This window comes from Ammospiza nelsoni, chromosome 1 (assembly GCF_027579445.1).
Source record: "Ammospiza nelsoni isolate bAmmNel1 chromosome 1, bAmmNel1.pri, whole genome shotgun sequence".
Classification (NCBI taxonomy): Eukaryota; Metazoa; Chordata; class Aves; order Passeriformes; family Passerellidae; genus Ammospiza; species Ammospiza nelsoni.
Window position 1 is genome coordinate 147,175,148 of NC_080633.1, and position 19,857 is coordinate 147,195,004.

The 19,857-nt window shown below is 37.8% G+C and overlaps 1 protein-coding gene across 1 annotated transcript in view; it reads right to left on the reverse strand.

Moving 5' to 3' along the window:
* ZFAT (zinc finger and AT-hook domain containing) overlaps window positions 1-19,857 on the reverse strand; it is an 86,182-nt gene that overhangs the window by 35,425 nt on the left and 30,900 nt on the right. The window contains exons 4-7 of the mRNA XM_059487855.1: window positions 16,745-16,918; window positions 9,037-9,187; window positions 7,266-8,734; window positions 5,866-6,098 (exon numbers count right to left, since the gene is read on the reverse strand). Of these exons, the coding sequence (XP_059343838.1) occupies window positions 5,866-6,098; window positions 7,266-8,734; window positions 9,037-9,187; window positions 16,745-16,918 (2,027 nt within the window). The remainder of the gene's footprint in view (window positions 1-5,865; window positions 6,099-7,265; window positions 8,735-9,036; window positions 9,188-16,744; window positions 16,919-19,857) is intronic.

The window sequence follows — 19,857 nt, forward strand, 5'->3', positions numbered from 1 at the left end:
AGGAGAAATCTGGAGATCACAGGAGGCTAAGGGTCCTGGACTCTACCAGTTTCTGACCTTTGACCAAAAAGCATCTCTGATAGCAAGGAGGGCTCTACAAGGAGGTCATTATTGTCCAGATGCTGCAGTTGTGCAGCTGTACATGGACACCTCTCTTGAAAGGAAAGCAAAAATTGATGGGTTTTCACGGCAGACAGGTTTTGGACTCTGATGCAGCATGGGCAGTCAGTCTCACGTACCTCTGAGAAACAAATCCCTGAAGTACCTGAAGTACAAGTTAAAACCAGCAGTAGCCCCAGAACACCTGGGCTGAAATAGCAATAAATACTCCCACAGCTGTAGGATATGGAGCTCTCACTGCCATTAATGTGGCAGTGGCACAAGGAGAATTCTGCCTGAGCTGACAGTCTTTTGCTCCAGTGAGAAAATCAGGGACTGGGGATGGCAGCTACACGAGTTTTACCACCCTGAGGGCTGTACCTTGCTATGATGCAGTTGGGGCTGTCAGAATTTTAAGCCCTAAGAATCTTAAGGGAAAAATAGGAACATCAGAGAATACTAGCTGAGTTTTGGAAGAGATTCAAGGAGCCTACAAAGCTGACAAAACCTTGAAGAAGAGCTGTTAGTTTGTGGAATTAGGGTCTCTGAAATGATATAACCTAAATTTGCTAGTGATGATTTTGGATTTCCACCTGAAATAAAGATTGGTAGATTAATCATAACAAAACTCCATAGAAATGTTTGCACCATTTCAAAGATGTAGTTGCATGATCACATTCATAATCTGGCACATATAAGAAAAACAGCACAAAATCATTTAGGGGCTCTTGAGCTGAAATGGGTTGACAGATCTCAGTCTGTTCCTCAAACTTGCTATATATCTGATTTCAAAATATACATTTAAATAAAGGGAAAAAATAGTGTACTTTTAATGTGCAGTTGGGTGTTGCTGGTCTTTAATATTCATTGAATTAAGTATTTCTCAGTGCGGCCAGAACATTGAGAAAAATGTTAAAAAAGAAAATAAAAATTCAACACTCCACTACACACACACACCACTTCAGCTGAAGTGTGTTAACTGTGACAACTTCACATTCTTATTAATATTCTTGAGGAAGGCAAGGCTATAAGCCTATATCTTAAAAGAAAAACCAAAATAATCAGTAAATGCATCAAGAGCTATAGAGCAACATGAATGGATGGGTGCTGAGAACTCATCTTTCCACAAGATGATGGTAACAAAATTCTTCTATAATGAAATAATGCCAACAGCTTTTTTCAAGCTGTTAGAAAGTTATCTGCACCAAGTTCTGCAGAAGATCTTCAAAAGGGTTATCATTTGTAGTGTAACAGAGCATGCCTAGGAGCACTGAGTCCCCTCAAAGTGTGGCTCCAGTTCCTCACAGAGGAACCCAAACCTTTCCCTGCTGGGTACCCAGGCCAGTGCCAGAGTACTGGAGGTGACGCTGTCAGCTTGGAATGCTTAAATGTTCTTCTGCTGCTGCCCTGAGAGCTTGTGTGAGTCCTGCAGTGCAATCCCATCAGTCTCAAAACAGCCTTTAAAGATCTCCTGCTGCAAATGAAATATTTCAGAGCACCCAGACCACAACACAGAGCCCCAGAGAAGCTCCCCTGCTCCACAGCTCCAGCTCTCCAGGTGCCCTGGCCATAGGTGATGACAAAAAGGCTTTGAAAGCTGAGGTTGCAGAAATACCTGAATCACATTCTCAGCATGCAAGTTCTCCTCTGTTGAGAATCAAAGTTATTTTTCCTATGCCTTATTGGAATACCTGCCTTTTAAATGCCTTTGAAGGTTTTTTTGAACAGAAGTAAAGCATGGAGGGAACTGCATCTACCTTTGTTAGAGACCAGCTGTAAAGTCCAATCAGTTGTTTAAATTTCAAAGGAAATCACTGCCTGATATTTGCTCAACACCCCTATTAGCCAATTTGAGAAAATATAAGAAACTCAAAATAATTCCTAAATAAAGGTAGGTTTTTGACTGAAAGTGTTGTTTACATTCCATAAAACAGGAATTTAATTAGGTATGTAAGTATTCTTAAAGTAGTGAAAATAAATTAGCCTAATACTATCACAAATTTTCTTGTTTATACTATTTCTTTATTAAATAAGGCCACTTACATAATAATCACAATGCATTTCTCTTTATATAAATGAATTTAAATTGTGCTAAGAAAGCATCAGCTATATTGCATTACCCATTTATGGTGCTCTGAAGAGAATTTTATTTCTCTGAGGCATGTGTTTCAAGATAATTCAAGGGGTAGGTATACAAGTATACAGTCACAAAAATAAAAATTAGAATCCTCAACTAAATATTGGCACTCAAAGAATATTTCCAGGAAAAATTCCCACAACTCAATTAACACAACATTTGAATGCATAATTTTGTAGAGGAATAGAGGACCAAAGCCTGCTCCCATAGCTATCCAGTTCAACAGAAATTTAATTTCTAACATCCATGGGATCAGAATTAGACCCCCAAGTTACACTTCTGAGGAGTGAAGACCTCCAGGAATCTTCACCACAGTTATCATGATGTTCAAATAAAAAATTTCCCAAAAGATTCCTGCATTCAACTGTTGTCCCATTAAAATGCAACTCATCTAAAGGATGTGATGTACCCAGGAGACAGCTGTGCACACATGTGCAGGAGGCTACAGAAAAACATGCAGATGTTTAGACAGATTTTTCTGAAGTCTGGCAAGAAGCAGAACTCAGCTCACAAAATGACAAGCACCTGCATACAGTACTTAAGCATTTTCGATGAAATAACTTTAGTAAAAACAAATGCCAAGCTGACATTCATTATGGAAGTGAGGACTAAGAGCAAAAGCTGCTTTCCAACTGAGTGCCTGATCATTACACCAGAGATGTTTTTGTTAACTGCTTCCCTTTGCAGTACCTTGCATTCTTGACTGCTCAGCAGCACTGCTCTACAGCCAGAGCAGTGACCATGTGCAAATTTACTCTCCTCAGGAAGGGTAAATAAGCAACCAGAGCTTGAGCATCTCACATCCTACCAACAGCTACACTATTACATGAAAATTCAACAGCATCATGGAATTTCTAAGCATCCTTCCAAAGACAAGAATGATTTACATTCCAAAATGTGCATCAAAGTAGATGCAGGCACCTTATAACAGGTGATGGTTCTGGGTCTGAAGTGCAGTTTTATAGAGGGGATAATGTTGCAGTATCAATTACATACATAGACTTAAAATATGTTCAGAGACACACCTCTCTGTGATGTTTATCTGCTCAGCACAGTGAGCATGGCAAAAGCCACTGGGGGTTGTAAACAAACTCTGGTACCTACTTCAGCATTGTTTAATTCAACACCCTGCTCTTCAATGTTACCATGAGCTCATTCATAATAGAAATTGTACTGAAGCACTTTGAAACTGCCCAGCCCTTTCCTAGGTCCCAGGACACTGAAGTGATTGGTCATTTATTGAGCTCCTCCAAAGTTCATACACAGTTTGAACTTTGGAGGAGCTCAATAAATACCAATAAACATCAAAAATCTACAACAAAAACCCTAAGAGCAAATGATGAGTACTGAAAATCAGAGAATATATACAAAGTTTTGGATTTGAATCAAGCCACACCTCAGTTCCCAGGCTTCAAAAGTAAAAATCTTCCCTGTAACAAAAATGTGTAGCAAACACAGAAGGCAAGAGGCAGCACATTCACACTCTCCATCATCATCTGCCAGGGAATAACCAATCCCAAATTCAGTGCAAGACTTGAGTGCTGCACACAGAGCAAGGTGGGTGGCTGTACAGTGATATATACAAGGATGAAGGGAAAGCTGCTTTTCAATACCCACCATTTATCTTCTACAAATAATGCAGGGATCCAGCTGAAATGCAGCCAGCAAGGAGGTGATGCAGGATACACATCCACACAAGAAACTGAACTGAGATATCAATATCTTCTGTCTCCAGAGAAGTTAAATTTTAATATTTATTAAGAATTGATTTTTCAAATGAAAATTAAAGTAGATTTCCACATCTAACTGTGCATAAATATAGTTTTGAAGAAGTGGTCCTTTTCCCTGAGATATGCATGGAGTAAATATATCAAGCAGTGGGCACAAAGATCAATATGAGAATTGCCAAATTCAGTTACGAAGCAAATTCTAATACATGAATTTTTCAATCCATTTAAATGAATATATTTGACAGTAAGCATCTGTAAGCATGATTCTGAAAAATTGTGCCATCACAATGCTTTTAATTATGAAATCCATTTTCTCAGTTCTATTTAGAACTATGAAAATGATGTACCTGGTGGAAGCTGCTGGACATTCATCACACTTGAAAACCAGGTACTTCTGGAAGGCTATAAGGAGAGCTAATTGTGGACTCTTTTTTCTTAAGTGTTCTTAGACATCAATCACACAGATTTTTGCTATCACATGGGCATTGTAAACATCATTAATACAAAAACATTCAAAAAAGAGTTTTTGAATGAATTTTCTGCACCTTTCATAACAAATTCAGATTCAATTTCAAATATTTACAGAAGGGAAGGACACAAGGACGGGAAATTTTTCCTTTTTGTGTTATCTCTTCTGCTTGGTTTTTAAGTTCTTCAGAAGTAGCTGCTTAAGAAGAGCAGGAGGTGAAGTGTTGTTCTGTTCCAAATACCTTTAAAGTAAATCCAGCTGTTGGAAATACTGACCAACAGCCTACCAAGGCCTGGTTTCAGCACATGGCACTCTGAGGGCTTTCTGAACAAGACAGGAACCTTTAAAATGAGATCTCTCTGTGTTTGTCAACACAAAAGAAAATGTTAGATGTTCAACTGCAAGTAGGTGGAGATACTAGGAAAAAAATCCTTTTTAATAATTTAAATATCTTTTGTCTGTAGTAATTAAAAAGAACATATTTCCATTTTACATGAGTAATTTATTTATGAAGGAAGGTGTCCTGGGGTGACCTTATGATGCTTGTATCCCCATTCATCTGTTCTGTGCCTTTAAGACCGGCTCTGAAGAGTGGAAGTTTTGTTTGGGTTTCTCTTATCAGGGACACAGAGACGAGCAGTACATAGGGCTGGTTTTTTTCACTTCTTGCTGCAGCTTGCTGCTTTGCTTGCTCCCTTTTCTGCTCTTGCTTCTGCTCTGCTTTGGCCTCTGCTTATTAGCTAGTTCTAGGTAAACAGTCCAAATTCCTTCCTGGACTGTTTCTGCTCTCCTGTTTCTGTGACCATCTCGAACCTGCTCCGGACTGGGACCCGGGAACACCGAGGGTTTGCACTGTTCGGCTGCAGCAGCTGCCCCAGCGCCGGAGGGACTGAGAACAGAGCAACCACCCCTAAAGAGACTTTCTGATTTTGTCATCTTTCTCAGAGCGGTGTCATCGGGTATTGTGCATTTTGTGTGCTGGGGGGTGCTGTGTCTGGTAAATAAACAGGTTCTTTCCACCTCTCTCCAAGGAATTTTTTCCCGAACCGGTTGGGGGGAGGGGCCGTGTGGGTTTTGCTTTCTGGAGGGGCCCGCCTTTGGAGATTCTTTAACAAATTTGCCCTAAACCAGGACAGAAGGAAATTCAGGTTCACAGAATGAAGTAATGTAACTAGAGCACCAACTTTATTCTACTCACTCAAAGGATCTGAAAATACTGGGAAAACCACAGAGAGGAAATGGATACAGACATATTCCCCTGGAAACAGCTCTGAGAAGGTCCAAATATCCAGTTACTCTACGACAGGTATTCCCAGAAGTGTGCAGAGAACACATAGTGTGAGCTATGTCTCCAAGTATTGCCACAGAATTACAAACACTGAAGAAGACACTGAATTCAGACACACACACACATTTGGTTTGCTACTCACCAGATCTGAGTGAACTTTCAGGTGTGCCTGGAGCTTGTATTTATCTGGAGTGGAGTAGTCACAATTTTCTGTGGGACATTTCAGCAAAATATTGCTGTGTTTCTGGATGACGTGACGCTTAAGGCAGTTCTTGGTGATGGAAGAATAATTGCACTGGGAGCAGTAATATAAATGTTCTCGAGTGTGCGTTCGGACATGCATGTCATAGTGCACCTGGTACCAAAACAACTTGCCTGAAAATCAAATTAGACATGAAGAAAGTAATTCCTAAACAATTTTTAGTGAAAATTCAAAAAAATAACTAATTTTCTTTCAGGATAAAACACACTGTTTGAATCCTGTCCCTTTTGTCTTTGATAAAACTTGCCTACAGACCCTTCACTACTGAAAATATATTTACAAATCCACCTTTGCCTAAGAAGATCATGTTATATGTCCTGAAACAGCCTAACAAGAGTAACTTCAGTACATATCAATGATCTTTTTCCTAAAGAAAAAGTCCTTTTTATCTGTTCTCTTATGCAAAGCATCTGAATGCAACTGAGCGCTAAAAGAGATTGTCAAAATATTTTTTTTACTTTCTTTCATGTTACTCCCTCTTATGCTCTTTTGGCATAATGGCACCAAAAAGTTCGAAGCAATTCATCTGATTTACAATGTTACGTGATGTTTCAAAATCTTGTTTTTTCAGACTTTGGTTCCTTTCCCTTTTCAATATTGAAAGCTACAAAATACATCCTGAATTGCTTCCTTTCCAGTTATGTAAACACCAACATTTTCAGTTAGAATAAGAGGAATGGTGTGTTATTCCCACTTCCATAAACCAAAAAACCCAACCAATTACAGTCAGGATAGTCTTGATCTGATACCATGTAATTAAAATTTTCATCTCAAAGAACCTGGTTCAAAATAAGACACAAAATTATGCCAGTATCTATGTTTCTATTGTACAGAATGTATATTACTATACATCCTCCTACATTATATGAAAAAAATTGGATTTTATACTAAGCTGATAATGAAGGTCAAGCATTAAAGCATGGACTGAACTAATGCTGATCACATGCTTAAATCTGCTGTGCTTGGCCCAGTGAAAGCTGTGACTTGGGGAAATGCATGTGGACAGAACTAATCTAATTCTATCAAATTTCACATCAACAGATAATTGAGCCTTGCTTTGCTGTATTCTACTAGTGAGTTTTTTTGAGGAGATTTGACTCATTTCACATTATATTTATAGCAAAAAATAAATCCCACTGGACCCCAGAATCCATACTGAACTACAAAATTAATGCTGCTGCAAAGATACAATTATATCACTGTAAACTGGAGGAGCAGGAAAAAGCTAGCTCACTGCATAAGATTTAAAAAACCCCAAACACAATTCCACTTCTCCTTACCACAGTATTCACATTCCAAGTCTCCATAAACCTTCCTTATCCTCTCCCGCAGCTCAGTGCTCATCTGTCTCTTCTGCAAGCTGTCCAGGATCTGCATGAAGGCCACGGATCCATTCCCCCCACTGGCTGTGGCTGTGTTGGAAGAGGCTGCCTGTGGGCTGGTGGCTGCCCCAGCTTCTGCTGCTGCCAAAGGGTCTGTGGGCTCTGCTGAATTTTGAATGGGTGGATTGCTTGTTTCTGATTCACCAGGAGGAACAGATTGGATTGTCTCTTCAAGAACTGGAAGGTTCTCAGTCATTGTGTTGTTCTGACTCACTTCTAAACTTTTGTCTTCAGATAGTAAAAGATTAATTTCTTCACACTGCTCATTTACAGAACTGCATTGAGTAACTTCCTCCTCATTTGGAGGAGAATCTTTAAACTCCTCAGGGCCAGCAGTACCATTTTTCAGCAGGAAGCAATCTGATGTTACACAGGGCTGAATATCTGGGACTGCTATGTCTGTTGTCTGACACAGTGTCTCTGCTACACTCTTCACCAGAGGATTTTCTAATTCTAAGGAAAGGACTGCATCAATTTGTACATCACCATTATGCTGACCATCATGGTTTACATCTGCAGCTGCTGATTCACCTTTAGAAGCAGATGGCTGTGGGGTGCTAACAGCATCAGTGCTTGTGACAGTTGATTCATTTGCAGTTTGCGTCTGCTGTTCACCAAGGGCTTCTGGCTGGATGTCACCTCCTGGCTCAAGCAAGCAGAAGCTTTGGTTGATGGAACTATTAAAAACAAAATCCTCCTGCAGATCTGCATGCACATCTTTGATGTGAGCACGGAGCCTCACAGAACTGACAAACTTCTTCAGGCACACAGAACACACATACACAAAAGGGTGCTTTCGAACATGGAGTTCAAGGGCTTGGTACTTCGTGGCTCCATGGCCACAGAGCTCACAAGCAAAGGGTCTTTCATCACCATGAACGAGCATGTGGCGGTCTCGGTCCAGCTCATTTTTGAATTTGCGCTCACAAATGGGGCAGTCATAGAGGAGCTGCCTTTTGCCCTCTCGTGTCATCAAGCGAAGCTCATCGAAAACATCTTTCACCTTTTTGTCTTGGAGGTCGTGAGTTTCCTTCATATGCTTGATCAAGTTTTTAACATCTGAGTATTTCTTTTTGCAGAAACGACAGTGCTGCTTAATCTTCTTGTGAACCCTCTCGATGTGGACTTTGAGGTGGCCTTTGCTGAGACAGGTGAAGGTGCAATAATCACAGCTGAACTTCTCCCCTGTGTGCTTCCGCAGGTGGACGTTCAGGTTGGCTTTGATGGCACTGGCATAACTGCAGTAAGAACACTTGTAAGGTTTCTCATTTGTATGGATCCTCAGATGTGCTTGGAGGGAGTGTTTAAATTTGAACACCTTGTTGCAGTATTCACATGTAAAAATTTTCAGCTGAGTTGGACCCAACCTAAAAAAACCCCAAACAAGAAGTTATATTTACAGCAGTGAACCTTGGTAACATAATGTGTTGAAATTAGACATTCATAACATAATGTGTTTCCCTAGATATTCATAATGGACAGAAATGCTTAGTTTTTAAAAAAATGTATTCCTCAAAGACATTTTAAATTATACAGCTTATTCACAGTTAATTTTCAGCTCTTCCTTTATTTAAAGGTCTCAGAACAATACTCCAGTTTCATAAAAATGGATGGGGAAACTCTTCATTCTTATTTTTCATGAACACAAATATAAGTACTTCAAAACTACCTGCTTGTTTTCATTGCCTGCTCATATGGAGTTTGCTGAATGGCATATTCTTGATATCCTTTTCGTTGTGATGGGTCTTGCACTGTTGTGTCTGGAGTTTTGGGTTCACTTTCATGAGGAGAAGCCTCAAGAGGAACAATTTTTCTGGCTCCTAAAGGAAGAATGAAAGGAATGCTCATCAAAAATTTCACACTAGAAACATGCATTGCTATAATATAAAAGTGTAAATTAAACAATGAACGCTGTAATCATTGGTTTGACTGTTTTAGTTTCTGTTGTTTATGATGGATGCACTTCCAGAATCCATCAGTACTTACACCACAGTTCTGCTTAAATAACTTGCCAGGACTGATAGCTCAGAGGCTTATTTATAGTGCTCGATGCCTGCTACAAGGATATCCTACATCCAAATATTTCCACCTTCAAAAGATTGTAAATCTTCTAAATAAAATTTGAATTTTTCTGTTTCTGCTTCATACCACAGCCTTTGAAAAATTATGCCTAGCTGTTCAATCAGTTCCACAAATAAGGCTGGGGAAAAGTTTAGTCTAAAAGACAATTTACTCTATTTTTAAAACTATGTACAGCTTTTCCTTAAACTCCTTATATTTTGAGGCATGTTGCCATCCCTCAGAATAAAAATAATATGTTTGGAAAAGGCTTCCCAGGGCAGTGGTCACAGCTCAAAGCCTGACAGAGCCCAGAAAGTGTTTGGACAATGCTCTCAGGCACATGGTGTGATTATTGGGGCTGTCCTGTGCTGGCCAGGAGATGGATTCAGACTCTGTGGAGCCTTTACAACTCAGGATATTCTGATTCTGTGTTCCATGTGCACTTCTCAATCTCCACTGGGAGCAGAAGGGAGCTATACTGAATGCATTTAGCCCAGAGTCCTGAAGATATTATTTATAAAATATAGGCAGTACTAACAAAAAGTCTCTGAAACCACAGTGTGGTTTCACACAAGAGGTGTGAAAGACTTAGTGAGGAGTCTAGGAGGACATGGAGGAAAGAAATACTGTAGACAACAAGGAGAAAAACAGAGATTCTGTGGGTCCTTCAGAGTGATTTTAAGTGGGAAATTGAGATATTTTAAGAAGAGGCCATATGGGAGCACCTAAAGCTATTGTAGCTTTTCCTACCAGACTGGACATCAGGCAACTCTGTAACTAAACAGAATAACTAAACTGTAATAGCTCTGTTGCTCACTAAACTAGTTGCATTTAAAACCAGCTTTTCTGGAGTACTTTTTTTTTTAATAATGCTTTCAGTTCTGTACTAAACATTCTGCAGGTTTAACAACTGGTCTTCCAAGATTTTACCCTAAATGTTACCAGAACATTACAGCTTCTATTCTTCCTGTTCCTCCCTTTCCCAAAAATGTCAGGTTGTCCACAGGATTGCATCTCCCAAATTGCACTGTCCCAGTGAGATGGGACCTGGTCATTACAGCACAGGAGCCATGGCTCAGTCTGTGAGTTCAGTACAAAGGTAACAGAATAGACATCAGACACCAGAAAAATATTCTGGTACTTCAATACTTAAAATAGAAGCAAATTCTATATTTAGAGTGACTCAGTTAAAAGAAAATAGGTCTTAAACTGCTTTATATGCATGATTGCCTCTTCTAGGCCTCCCATTTCTTGACTGTGAGACAAAGATTCTCATTAAATGCTCCACACTAACTCTCCTCTGTGCCCTTCTGCATTTCAGGATGCTTGAGCATTTTCTAAAAGGACTGCCAAACTGTTTAATAGACTTTCATACTACCACTATAAAAATTTAATCACCTAAATTGGGTGAAGTGAATATATACTCACTAGATAAATACTAACTCACCAGTATTTTGCATACTTTGAGTGAGCAGAATTCTCCAAGGTTATCCTCATGTTACTGCCTCTAAATTACCTATGCATTTCACAGAAAGACAAATGTCTTAAAAAACTTGAAGAGGGAGATTCAGATTTGCAGTCATGCTGATGAAGTACCTGCTCACAAAAGGCAATCATGGCCCCTAGTGGGAGGTTGCTACTTCCCACCCTTGGAAGACAGGGAGCATTAATAATGATTAGATGCCTCCATCCACCTGGGATGAGGGTGCCAACAGACCAGCAGCCACTGCAATCACCACTAGATCACAAACTAATGACCACAGCACATGCCCAGGAAGTGAGAAAATTGGTTTCTAGGCTCTGCCCAGCCTAGCCACCACATGTCCCAAATCCCAAAAGAATGCCCTCAGTATTCAGGTGAGGGAAATGCCTAAGAACAAGGCAAACACATGCAAGGTCTTATTTTTTATTAAAAAAATCAAATGCCAATAAGGAAGATAAAGGTTTTCCTGCTTCTCTAGGCAATCATTTCAAGAAGTCAAAGCATATAAATATCAGGGTAAAAAAAAAGAAGTTTACTGTACTGATAAGTTCTTTTGCAAAAATCCTTCCTCCAGCACAATCATATCTCTGTTTTAAAGGCAGAATCGACTTTAGTTTACTAGACTTTATTTATGCCTTTTGCTTTCCTCTTTTCAGTCAATATCACCTAAGTAAATCCGCCTTCAGAAGAATAAGATTTGAGTTCTTCATGTCATTCTGACAGCAGTTGCTACAGATAAGCATTACCCAGTGAGCCTCATCTCTGCCTTAAACTCAGATGGCCTCCAGTGTCTTACAGTCTGTCCCTTGAAAAAGCAGCCTGTCCTTCACTACAGAGTTCTCCAATACTTATCAACAGTCTAAAAGGGAATGGAATTATTAGGAATGGATCAGAAATAAACCAGGAAAAAACATCAACCTAATTCCTGTTAATTCAACTAAATTCTGTAAATGTCCTAAAGCTTCAAGTATGGATCACAAAACAAGGATAAAGAAGAACTTCAGAAAACAGTAACAAAGAAAAAATCCAAAGTATTTTGTTTGGAAAGGGGGAGACCTTCGGCTTGGAAAAGAGGTAACCGAAAGTGAAATATCAGAAAAACCTTTGTAATTAGCAATACTGCAGAAAAAAAAGTGTGAATAATCATTATCTTGCAACCCACAAAAAATAAAAGTTCAGTGCAGACTTAAACTGAAGGAATATGTACTTTCACCCCACATTTAATTAAGTTATGGAACAATTACTGCATAATGTCACAGAAACTGAAAATATAAATGCATTCAAGATAGGATTTAGACAAATTAATTGATACATATTAAATATGATAATCCAATGCAAACACCTGTCAGAACTAATCTAATGCAAAAAACTGTCAGAATCCATGAGACTTTACACAATAAGTGTCTTTTTTCTTTCCTATAGAGATGCTGCATTCTGCCTTTAGACCAACTTTTCTTGTTTTAAAAAAGAACTTTAACTGAAGTTAAAATATAAAAAAAATCTTCATAATGTAGGTGTACATAATAGATTTCAACTGTACAGACCATAACTCTGGTCTGTACAGTTAAAATAATGAATAATGAATAATAAAATAAAATAAGCTATGGATATGAAGTGAATATTTGTTTCTTTCAATCTCTTTTGAAGCAATGTGTTTTTCCAGCTTCCACAATATCTTGTGAAATGTGCTCCAAATGTGTGTGATCCATAGAAATACAGTTCTCAAAGTCATCAGAAACCAACCCTACCCATAATGCCAAAGCTCTCCATACAAAGCTACCTCTAACCCTCAAAATAAAGCTAAAAAAAAAGGCAAAAGGACCATTTAACACCCTGAGAAGAACCCATTTAAATTTAGACCAAAATCGAAATGCAGACCCATGTGTGGGAGGATGAACATTCCTCCTTTCACCAGGGCTGGACATTAGACTGGCTGAGCTAAATCCATCTGTAAACCCAAACAACATGAACACCTGCTCACATTCAGAGGTGAAAGGCTTCATTTTCCTAACCTTGCCTAATTCAATATTTGCTGTAAGTCAGCATAAGAATAGCATCTTTTCCCTGGCCCTCCATTCACCTACATGTTGGTGATGCCTGAAAAGTACCAGCACAGGAGTACAGGAATAGGGTTAGAGAGGGGATCTGCCTAAAATCTCTCCTTCTGCAAATACATTATTAATTTTCTAGTGTGTTTCACTACAGAAATGAATCAACAGGCACAATGGTTCAAAGGACAGAAAGCTGGAGCTGGAGAACAGCACCTGCTTGGGACAGCAGTCTGTATTTACTGACCAGGATACTTTGAGAAGGGGCAGTCCCAGTCCTCCTCCTTTCCCCAGGAGGATCATTTTGTCTGATAGTAAATCCATTCAGATGTGTCATAAACCTACAACCATCATTCCATGAGCTACAGAACAGAAATTATTGTACACAAAAAAGACTGCCACTAGTTAAACTAAGTCAGTCCCAAAATAGTAAGTAAAATTATATTCTTCCATTTCTTCCCCACTGCCCAAAAATTTTGATGGAAGAAGGATCTAAGTGTTCATAGATTACAGACAGAATCCTTCACACAGTGGCATGAGAACTCAGGTGGACTTTTATGGACAGTGGAAATCAGGGAGAGAAAAGCCTTCTCAGTGCTGTATTAAGAATTTGTAGTTGAAAAAAAAATCCAACTCCTTTAGAAAACAAAAAATAATTATTCTCAAGAAACCGAATACTTCATGCTGTTTTTGTTTTTCTTGAAAACCAATAAACAAAACAATAATCTACCACTGACCATCTTCATAGGAACTTAAAACTAATCTAGTAACAAGCTGTCTTTAAAATATTACAGAATTTACATAAAACAGTAATTTAAATGTTCACATCTCTCCTGAATCAAACTAACTGAGCAAGAATAATAAATTGGTTTTTGACACCTTGATAATTTACAGAATTTAAACATGGGAAACAAAAGACATTAAAACCCCAGAAGATGGAATATTTGGACAAATTTATTCACTTGTTCTTAAAAACAGACTAAAAAAATGTCTGCCATTCAAAACAATTTTCAGAAGTGCATATAATTGTAGTTATTCCCTCTCTTAATTGTGACGCTTACAAAAAACTGTCCCGTGTTTGATCTGATGCCTTGGTGTGCTCAGGAACTCAGCACTCCTTCTCCTGAAGGTCTCCACATCCCTCCAGTTATAAAATCATGGGGAGGTTTGGGTAGGAAGGGACCTCAAAGGTCACCAAATTCCAACCTGCCTGCTGTGAGCAGAGACACCTTCCACTAGACCAGACTGCTCAATGCCCCATTCATGGCCTTGAACACTTCCAGGGCTGGGGCAGCCACAAATTCTCTGAGCAAACTTTTCCAGGCCTCACCAACCTCACAGTGAAGAAATTCTTCCTACAACCTAATCTAAAACTGCCCTTTTTCAGTTTGAAGCTGTTTCCCCTTATCCTATCCCTCCATGTCCAGGGGCAAGACCCTGTGCTTGGCCTTGCCCTGCAGGAGCTTTGCCCATGCTCAGCTCTCCAGCCTATCAAGGAACTTCAAGGCCTGCACTAAAAAAAGAAACTACAACTTTTATTCAAATTGTATTTACTCTGTGAGTTAATGCCAGCTCTCAGATTTCTACAGCTGTAAATCTATTACCTTTCATATGCCTCCTAAGAAAACATTACAGAAGAAGAACACCAGGGAAAATCAAAGTTGCCCAAATGTCCTCTCTGGGAAGTAAAAAACTGACTGATCCTCTTTGCTCAAAGGGATTTTGAAAACATCCATTTAGTCATAATCTAAATGATACAAAGCATTGTCCCAAACCTCATTAGTGCTTAGCAAAGTTACAGCAAAGTGTCAATGCAATAGTTCTAAAATAATCATTTATTTAGGAGGAGAAAAATACAGTCTAAGTAGTTTCTTAGTACTGGGGATAAAATACAGCTAATTTTTAAGGGCTTCTCTATTTTTCTATTTGTCAGAATAGAATTTTACTGTAATGAACAGAATTTTACTGTAGTGGACACAAAAAGGGATATTTCCATGAACCCTCAAAACTAGGTAACAGATGGGTACAGATTGTTAATGCTTGCAGAGAAAGGATTAAGTTTAGATAGTGTTTAAGGAACTTCAAACTTTATTTTCAACTTAATTTCACAGATGGTCTAGTACAAAGGAAGTAGAAGAGAAGGGAGAACTATTTATATTTTTTAATAGCAGTCTACAGCAATAACTTATCTCTTCAGCACAAGATAAATCTCCAGAAAAATTACTATGAAAAAGAATGTGAAAGACCTTTATTAAAATCTCCAGACATTTAAGTATTACTGAGCAAGGGGAACTGTCTAAGAATTGCTGGTGACATTAAGATATAGTTAGATTGTGAAAATTAATGGGAAAAAAATAGAAGGAAAATCAATGAAAAATAAATTATATTATATTTGCATTAAATATTTTCTATTGAATCTTTAATCACTTATACAGTTTCTTCTAGAATTTCCAAATTCTGAAAAGTTGGGTGGTAATTTATAACTTTTTGAAGAGTACTGACTTTTTTACTACACATAATTTAGCTGGGAACTTGAATGTAACAAGATTATTAATTATCAGTCAAAGAGATGAGAGGATCTTAAAAAACTGCTGCAGCTTCATACTTGACCCTAAATCCCTTTGGTTCATTAAAGCCTTCTAAATATTTGACATACTATGCCCAAGTTCCTCCAAAGTTTAAGTTATTTTACTATTTTGAGTATCTCAAAAAGCATATGTGCAAGAAAGCCCAAAATTTTGGTTTTACAAAGAAAAATTTTACTAGGTAGTAATTAAGGCAACAACATCCACTAGATTTACATTCTTATCCTGCATCACATGCTTCATACATTTGTTTCATTATCTATATTTACTATTATTTCATTTGCCTTTTTAGGGCAGTTTTGTGAGGAAATGGATCTTTGATTGCATTATCCACCATGTCTTTCCTTGCCCTCTTGGAAATTCTTGTAGTCCTTGCCAGAAATGTAAACGTCTAAGATAAAAATTCTTACAAAGTGCATAAAATTTAGCACCAGGAGAGGGGAATCTCCACTTATGGCTCTTTCCAAAATCCCTGAGGAAGGGAGGTTTGTCTCTATCCATAAATTAACACCTGAAGGTGTTAATTTACTTACACCTCCATGAGTCCCTGAACCAGCATATCACAGATATCAGTATCAAAAGATATTAAAAACACAGAGAATCCTGCTAGCTTCCAGCCCACCACAACAAAATGAAGACCTTAAAGTTGTTCTGATAGTTGTAAGCAAAACAAATGCTCAGAAAGGTTAGAAACAATGAAAAGGAGAAAATAAAGCTACAAAGCTGAAAATAATGCACAGAATTATAAAAAAGGGATTCTGACAGTCAGAATGGTTAATGGCTTATAACAAGGTAATGGTTTATATAAACACTCAAATGCAAATCTAAGTTTAAATTGTTTGAATCCTCTAATCATAACATAGAATTTGATTTTCAAATATATATACACTTTTCTGTTCTCTGGTCAGTGTTTTAGCATTTTCTTCTTAAAACTATTCACAGACTAAACATAGCTGATGTTAATGCAGTAACTGAGGTTAACTACAGCCAGGTCCAGCATTTCTTGTACCTATGTAGAAATGTGACTGAAGTTCTACAATTACATAGCTGCCAGATGTTAACACTCTATCAAGATAATCAAATAATGCTAAATATTTTTCATACACTAAATATTCTAAGCAATTTTGTCTTAGACCAGTGAATGTTTCATACAGTGTCAGCATAACTTAAAAAAATTATATAATTGGTGATTTTGATTACCTGGAATAGTTTCATGGGCTGTCAAAACCACACTTATAATAGGATTTTTAGCTCCTGAAACCTGCTCAGTCTCCTTAGTTGATGCTGTTTTCTCTGTTTTCTGAGCTCTGGGCCTCTTGGGAGTTTTTTCTCGCTCATCTTCCTTCCTGTCAAGGTCAACGTCAGAATCATTACCTAAAGAGCAAACACCAAAAAGAAGGTAACTATGTACAAAAGCAATGCAGGTAACAGTTCCTAACACTGAAAGAACAAATGGGGAGAAAATTCATGCTACAGTAGAAAGAAAGATGTTATCAAAACATGATGTGCTGCATGATCCCTTAGGGGAAGTTTTTCCCCTCTATTTTATAAAACTAGTATGAGACTTATACAAACAAAGAAAATAAAGGAGAAAAAAAATCAAAATTTAAAAAATGAACTCTCAGAAACATGTGTGTCTAAATTCATTCACATTATTGTGAATGCTACAAACTTTGTCGAAGTTCTCATGATTTTGCAATTAATAAACAATTTATTTTTCCCTTTTCCATATTTAATTGTTCTGAAAATTTTAGGATTATTTTTTCCAGTACAGGCTTCATTATCCATCTTATTTAAGGGTAAGTCTTTTGACAATCTCTTCGGATTAGATCTTCTTCCACTTCTGGTATTGTAAGTCAACAGCCAGAAACATAATTTTCTTTTTTAGTGTGGATTCAAAAATAATTAGAGTTCAAAATAGTTCTTTGGTTCAACCTAACCCTGACATGTAACTCCACATTTTGAAGGCCTGCACTTCCAAATCATTCCCTGTTGCTGTTCAGAATGTCTTCAACCTCTTAAATAGGATAAGTTTTCAACCTGTTAACTAGAAAGCCACACAACAGCTGTATACAAAACACTCTTCTGAGATACCAATGAATAGCCAGTAATCAGCTGATTTCTTTTTTAAAACAAATGGGGAATTCATTTACTAAAATTCTAAATAATAAAAGTAAAAAAAAAAAACAACCAGAAAACAAGTGTCTCTATAGATAAATAATTAGTAGTATAGATAAAGAACCAGAGAACTCTTAAGTTTATACAAATAAAATTTCTTAGATGAAATGGTAGAAGATGCAAACAAGAAAAAACAGTCAGCAAATCAAGGCATTATGCAAATGTTCCAGAGGCCATGAACAAGGAAAGAAGAAACTAATGGAAGAGAATTATAATTAAACCCAGTGAATTTTTCTTTTTTTCCTCTCTCAATCTACATCAGTTGATTCAATCTCCAGAGTGAATAATTCCATGTATATATAAAATATGCTGTAGTTGCCATAATGAGATAGGAAAACAAAATATAAATAAAAAACCAGTAAGAGCAAAGCTGCAGTGTGTCCAGACTTGTCATGCAAACAGCAGAAGGAGTGAAAACATATACAACATGGAAGCAGCTGTTCTAATTCCAGAAATATTTTGTAAATACTCAGCTGAGATTGAAACAAAGACTGTCTCTGTGGCCTGAATCTAATGGAACAAAGGTTTGAAGTGTCCTGGCTGTTCCTTACAAAAATGAAGGGCACAAGCAGAAGCTAAAGCAGCATGGGTAGGGCTGATCACATAACCTGCATAAACCAAAATTTCTTTACTAGACACAGAACCAGAAAGAAACAAGGCGTGCAGGAAAAAGTTTAGCTTTCTCAGGCAATCCTGAGACAGTAATCTGTATGCTGACAACTGGCAGTAAACTGTAAGCCTGGAATTCATATTTAGAGTCTCCAGAATGAGAAACAATGAAAAACCAAACTGAATTCAAACACAGCCAGCCATGATTCTGCCCAGCTTCCAGCTCCTCTGCATAGAGAGCCCCCAGCTTTTCAACACCTACTAATGGTTTTTCCAACTGCATTACAAAAATTCCTTGATCTACGCCTCTTCTCAACTAGGTTCTTCTCTGTGGACTTCTATGATTTTGAAAAATATTGCTGCTTTATAGGTATAAAGAATTTCATAATGTCCCCATTTAACTCCTTAATATAGTTGTAAATTATTCATTTATACTAAAAGCAGTTCTAACACTGATATTTTTCTGCAATACTTGAAAGGGATATTTGAAGATAAAGAAAAATCCCCTTCAAACAGAACCCACTTGTGCAGTGGTTTCTTTTGGTGTGCTGAGCAGGGGTGTAAGGAAACAGTCAGACTCTATCTTAAAGTTCTTTTCCAATCTTAGTGATTCTATAAAACAAACATATATTTTCACATTTTGCCCATTAAACAGCCTCTGTTAGTTTATTAGCAAGAATAAAATGAATTATCACAAATTTCTCAGCAGGACCAGGCTACCAACACAAGAAAGTCTTCTCATAAACAATCTGAATACACAGAATCACAGAATAAACTGAGTTGGAAGGGACTCACAAGGATCATGGAGTCCAACTCCTGGCCCTGCCCAGGACTGTCCCCAAGAGCCACACCATGTGCCTGAGAATGTAATCTGCTTATTGAATTGTTTCCCTGAGGGTACTTCACATACTGGCTTAATTAATTAACTAATTACTCTGCTTTTGTTCAGTGGGCAGTAAGCAAAACTGAAAAGCATTAGAACAAAGCCCCAAAAGATTTTATATACCTATGGACATAAACATGCTTTAGCTAAAAGAAATCCAGAACCATATATTGGAATAAAAGCTCTGATGAGGGGAATGGAATTTTGTCCACGTTGCTAGGATCATGTAGTTCCTAGCAGACATATGAATGGAATCCAAGCATCTTACTCCTAAACTCTCCTTTTTAACCATTAGAAGGATTCTAACCATCAATCAGTTAATTGATGAAGTAAAGTGGCTGAAGACAAATAACAAAACCATTTATTACCTTTTCATCTTAATATGAAACTCTATTAACTTTTGAGTATTGGAATTCTACTAAAAAAAGGAGAACCACAGATTTGAGTTTGTTTGTGATCCATGTTAGTGAACAACTATGACCACAGTAGCCAACAAATGCTTCACATTGTTTTTCTTTCCTGACTTGCCTCTGTCAGGCAGATCAGTTTGGCAGTTCTTCCAGTCCAACCAAGGGTCAAGGTGAAGACATGAATTACAACAAACATTGCTGACTGTCTCCCTAATTTCAAAACAGATCACAAA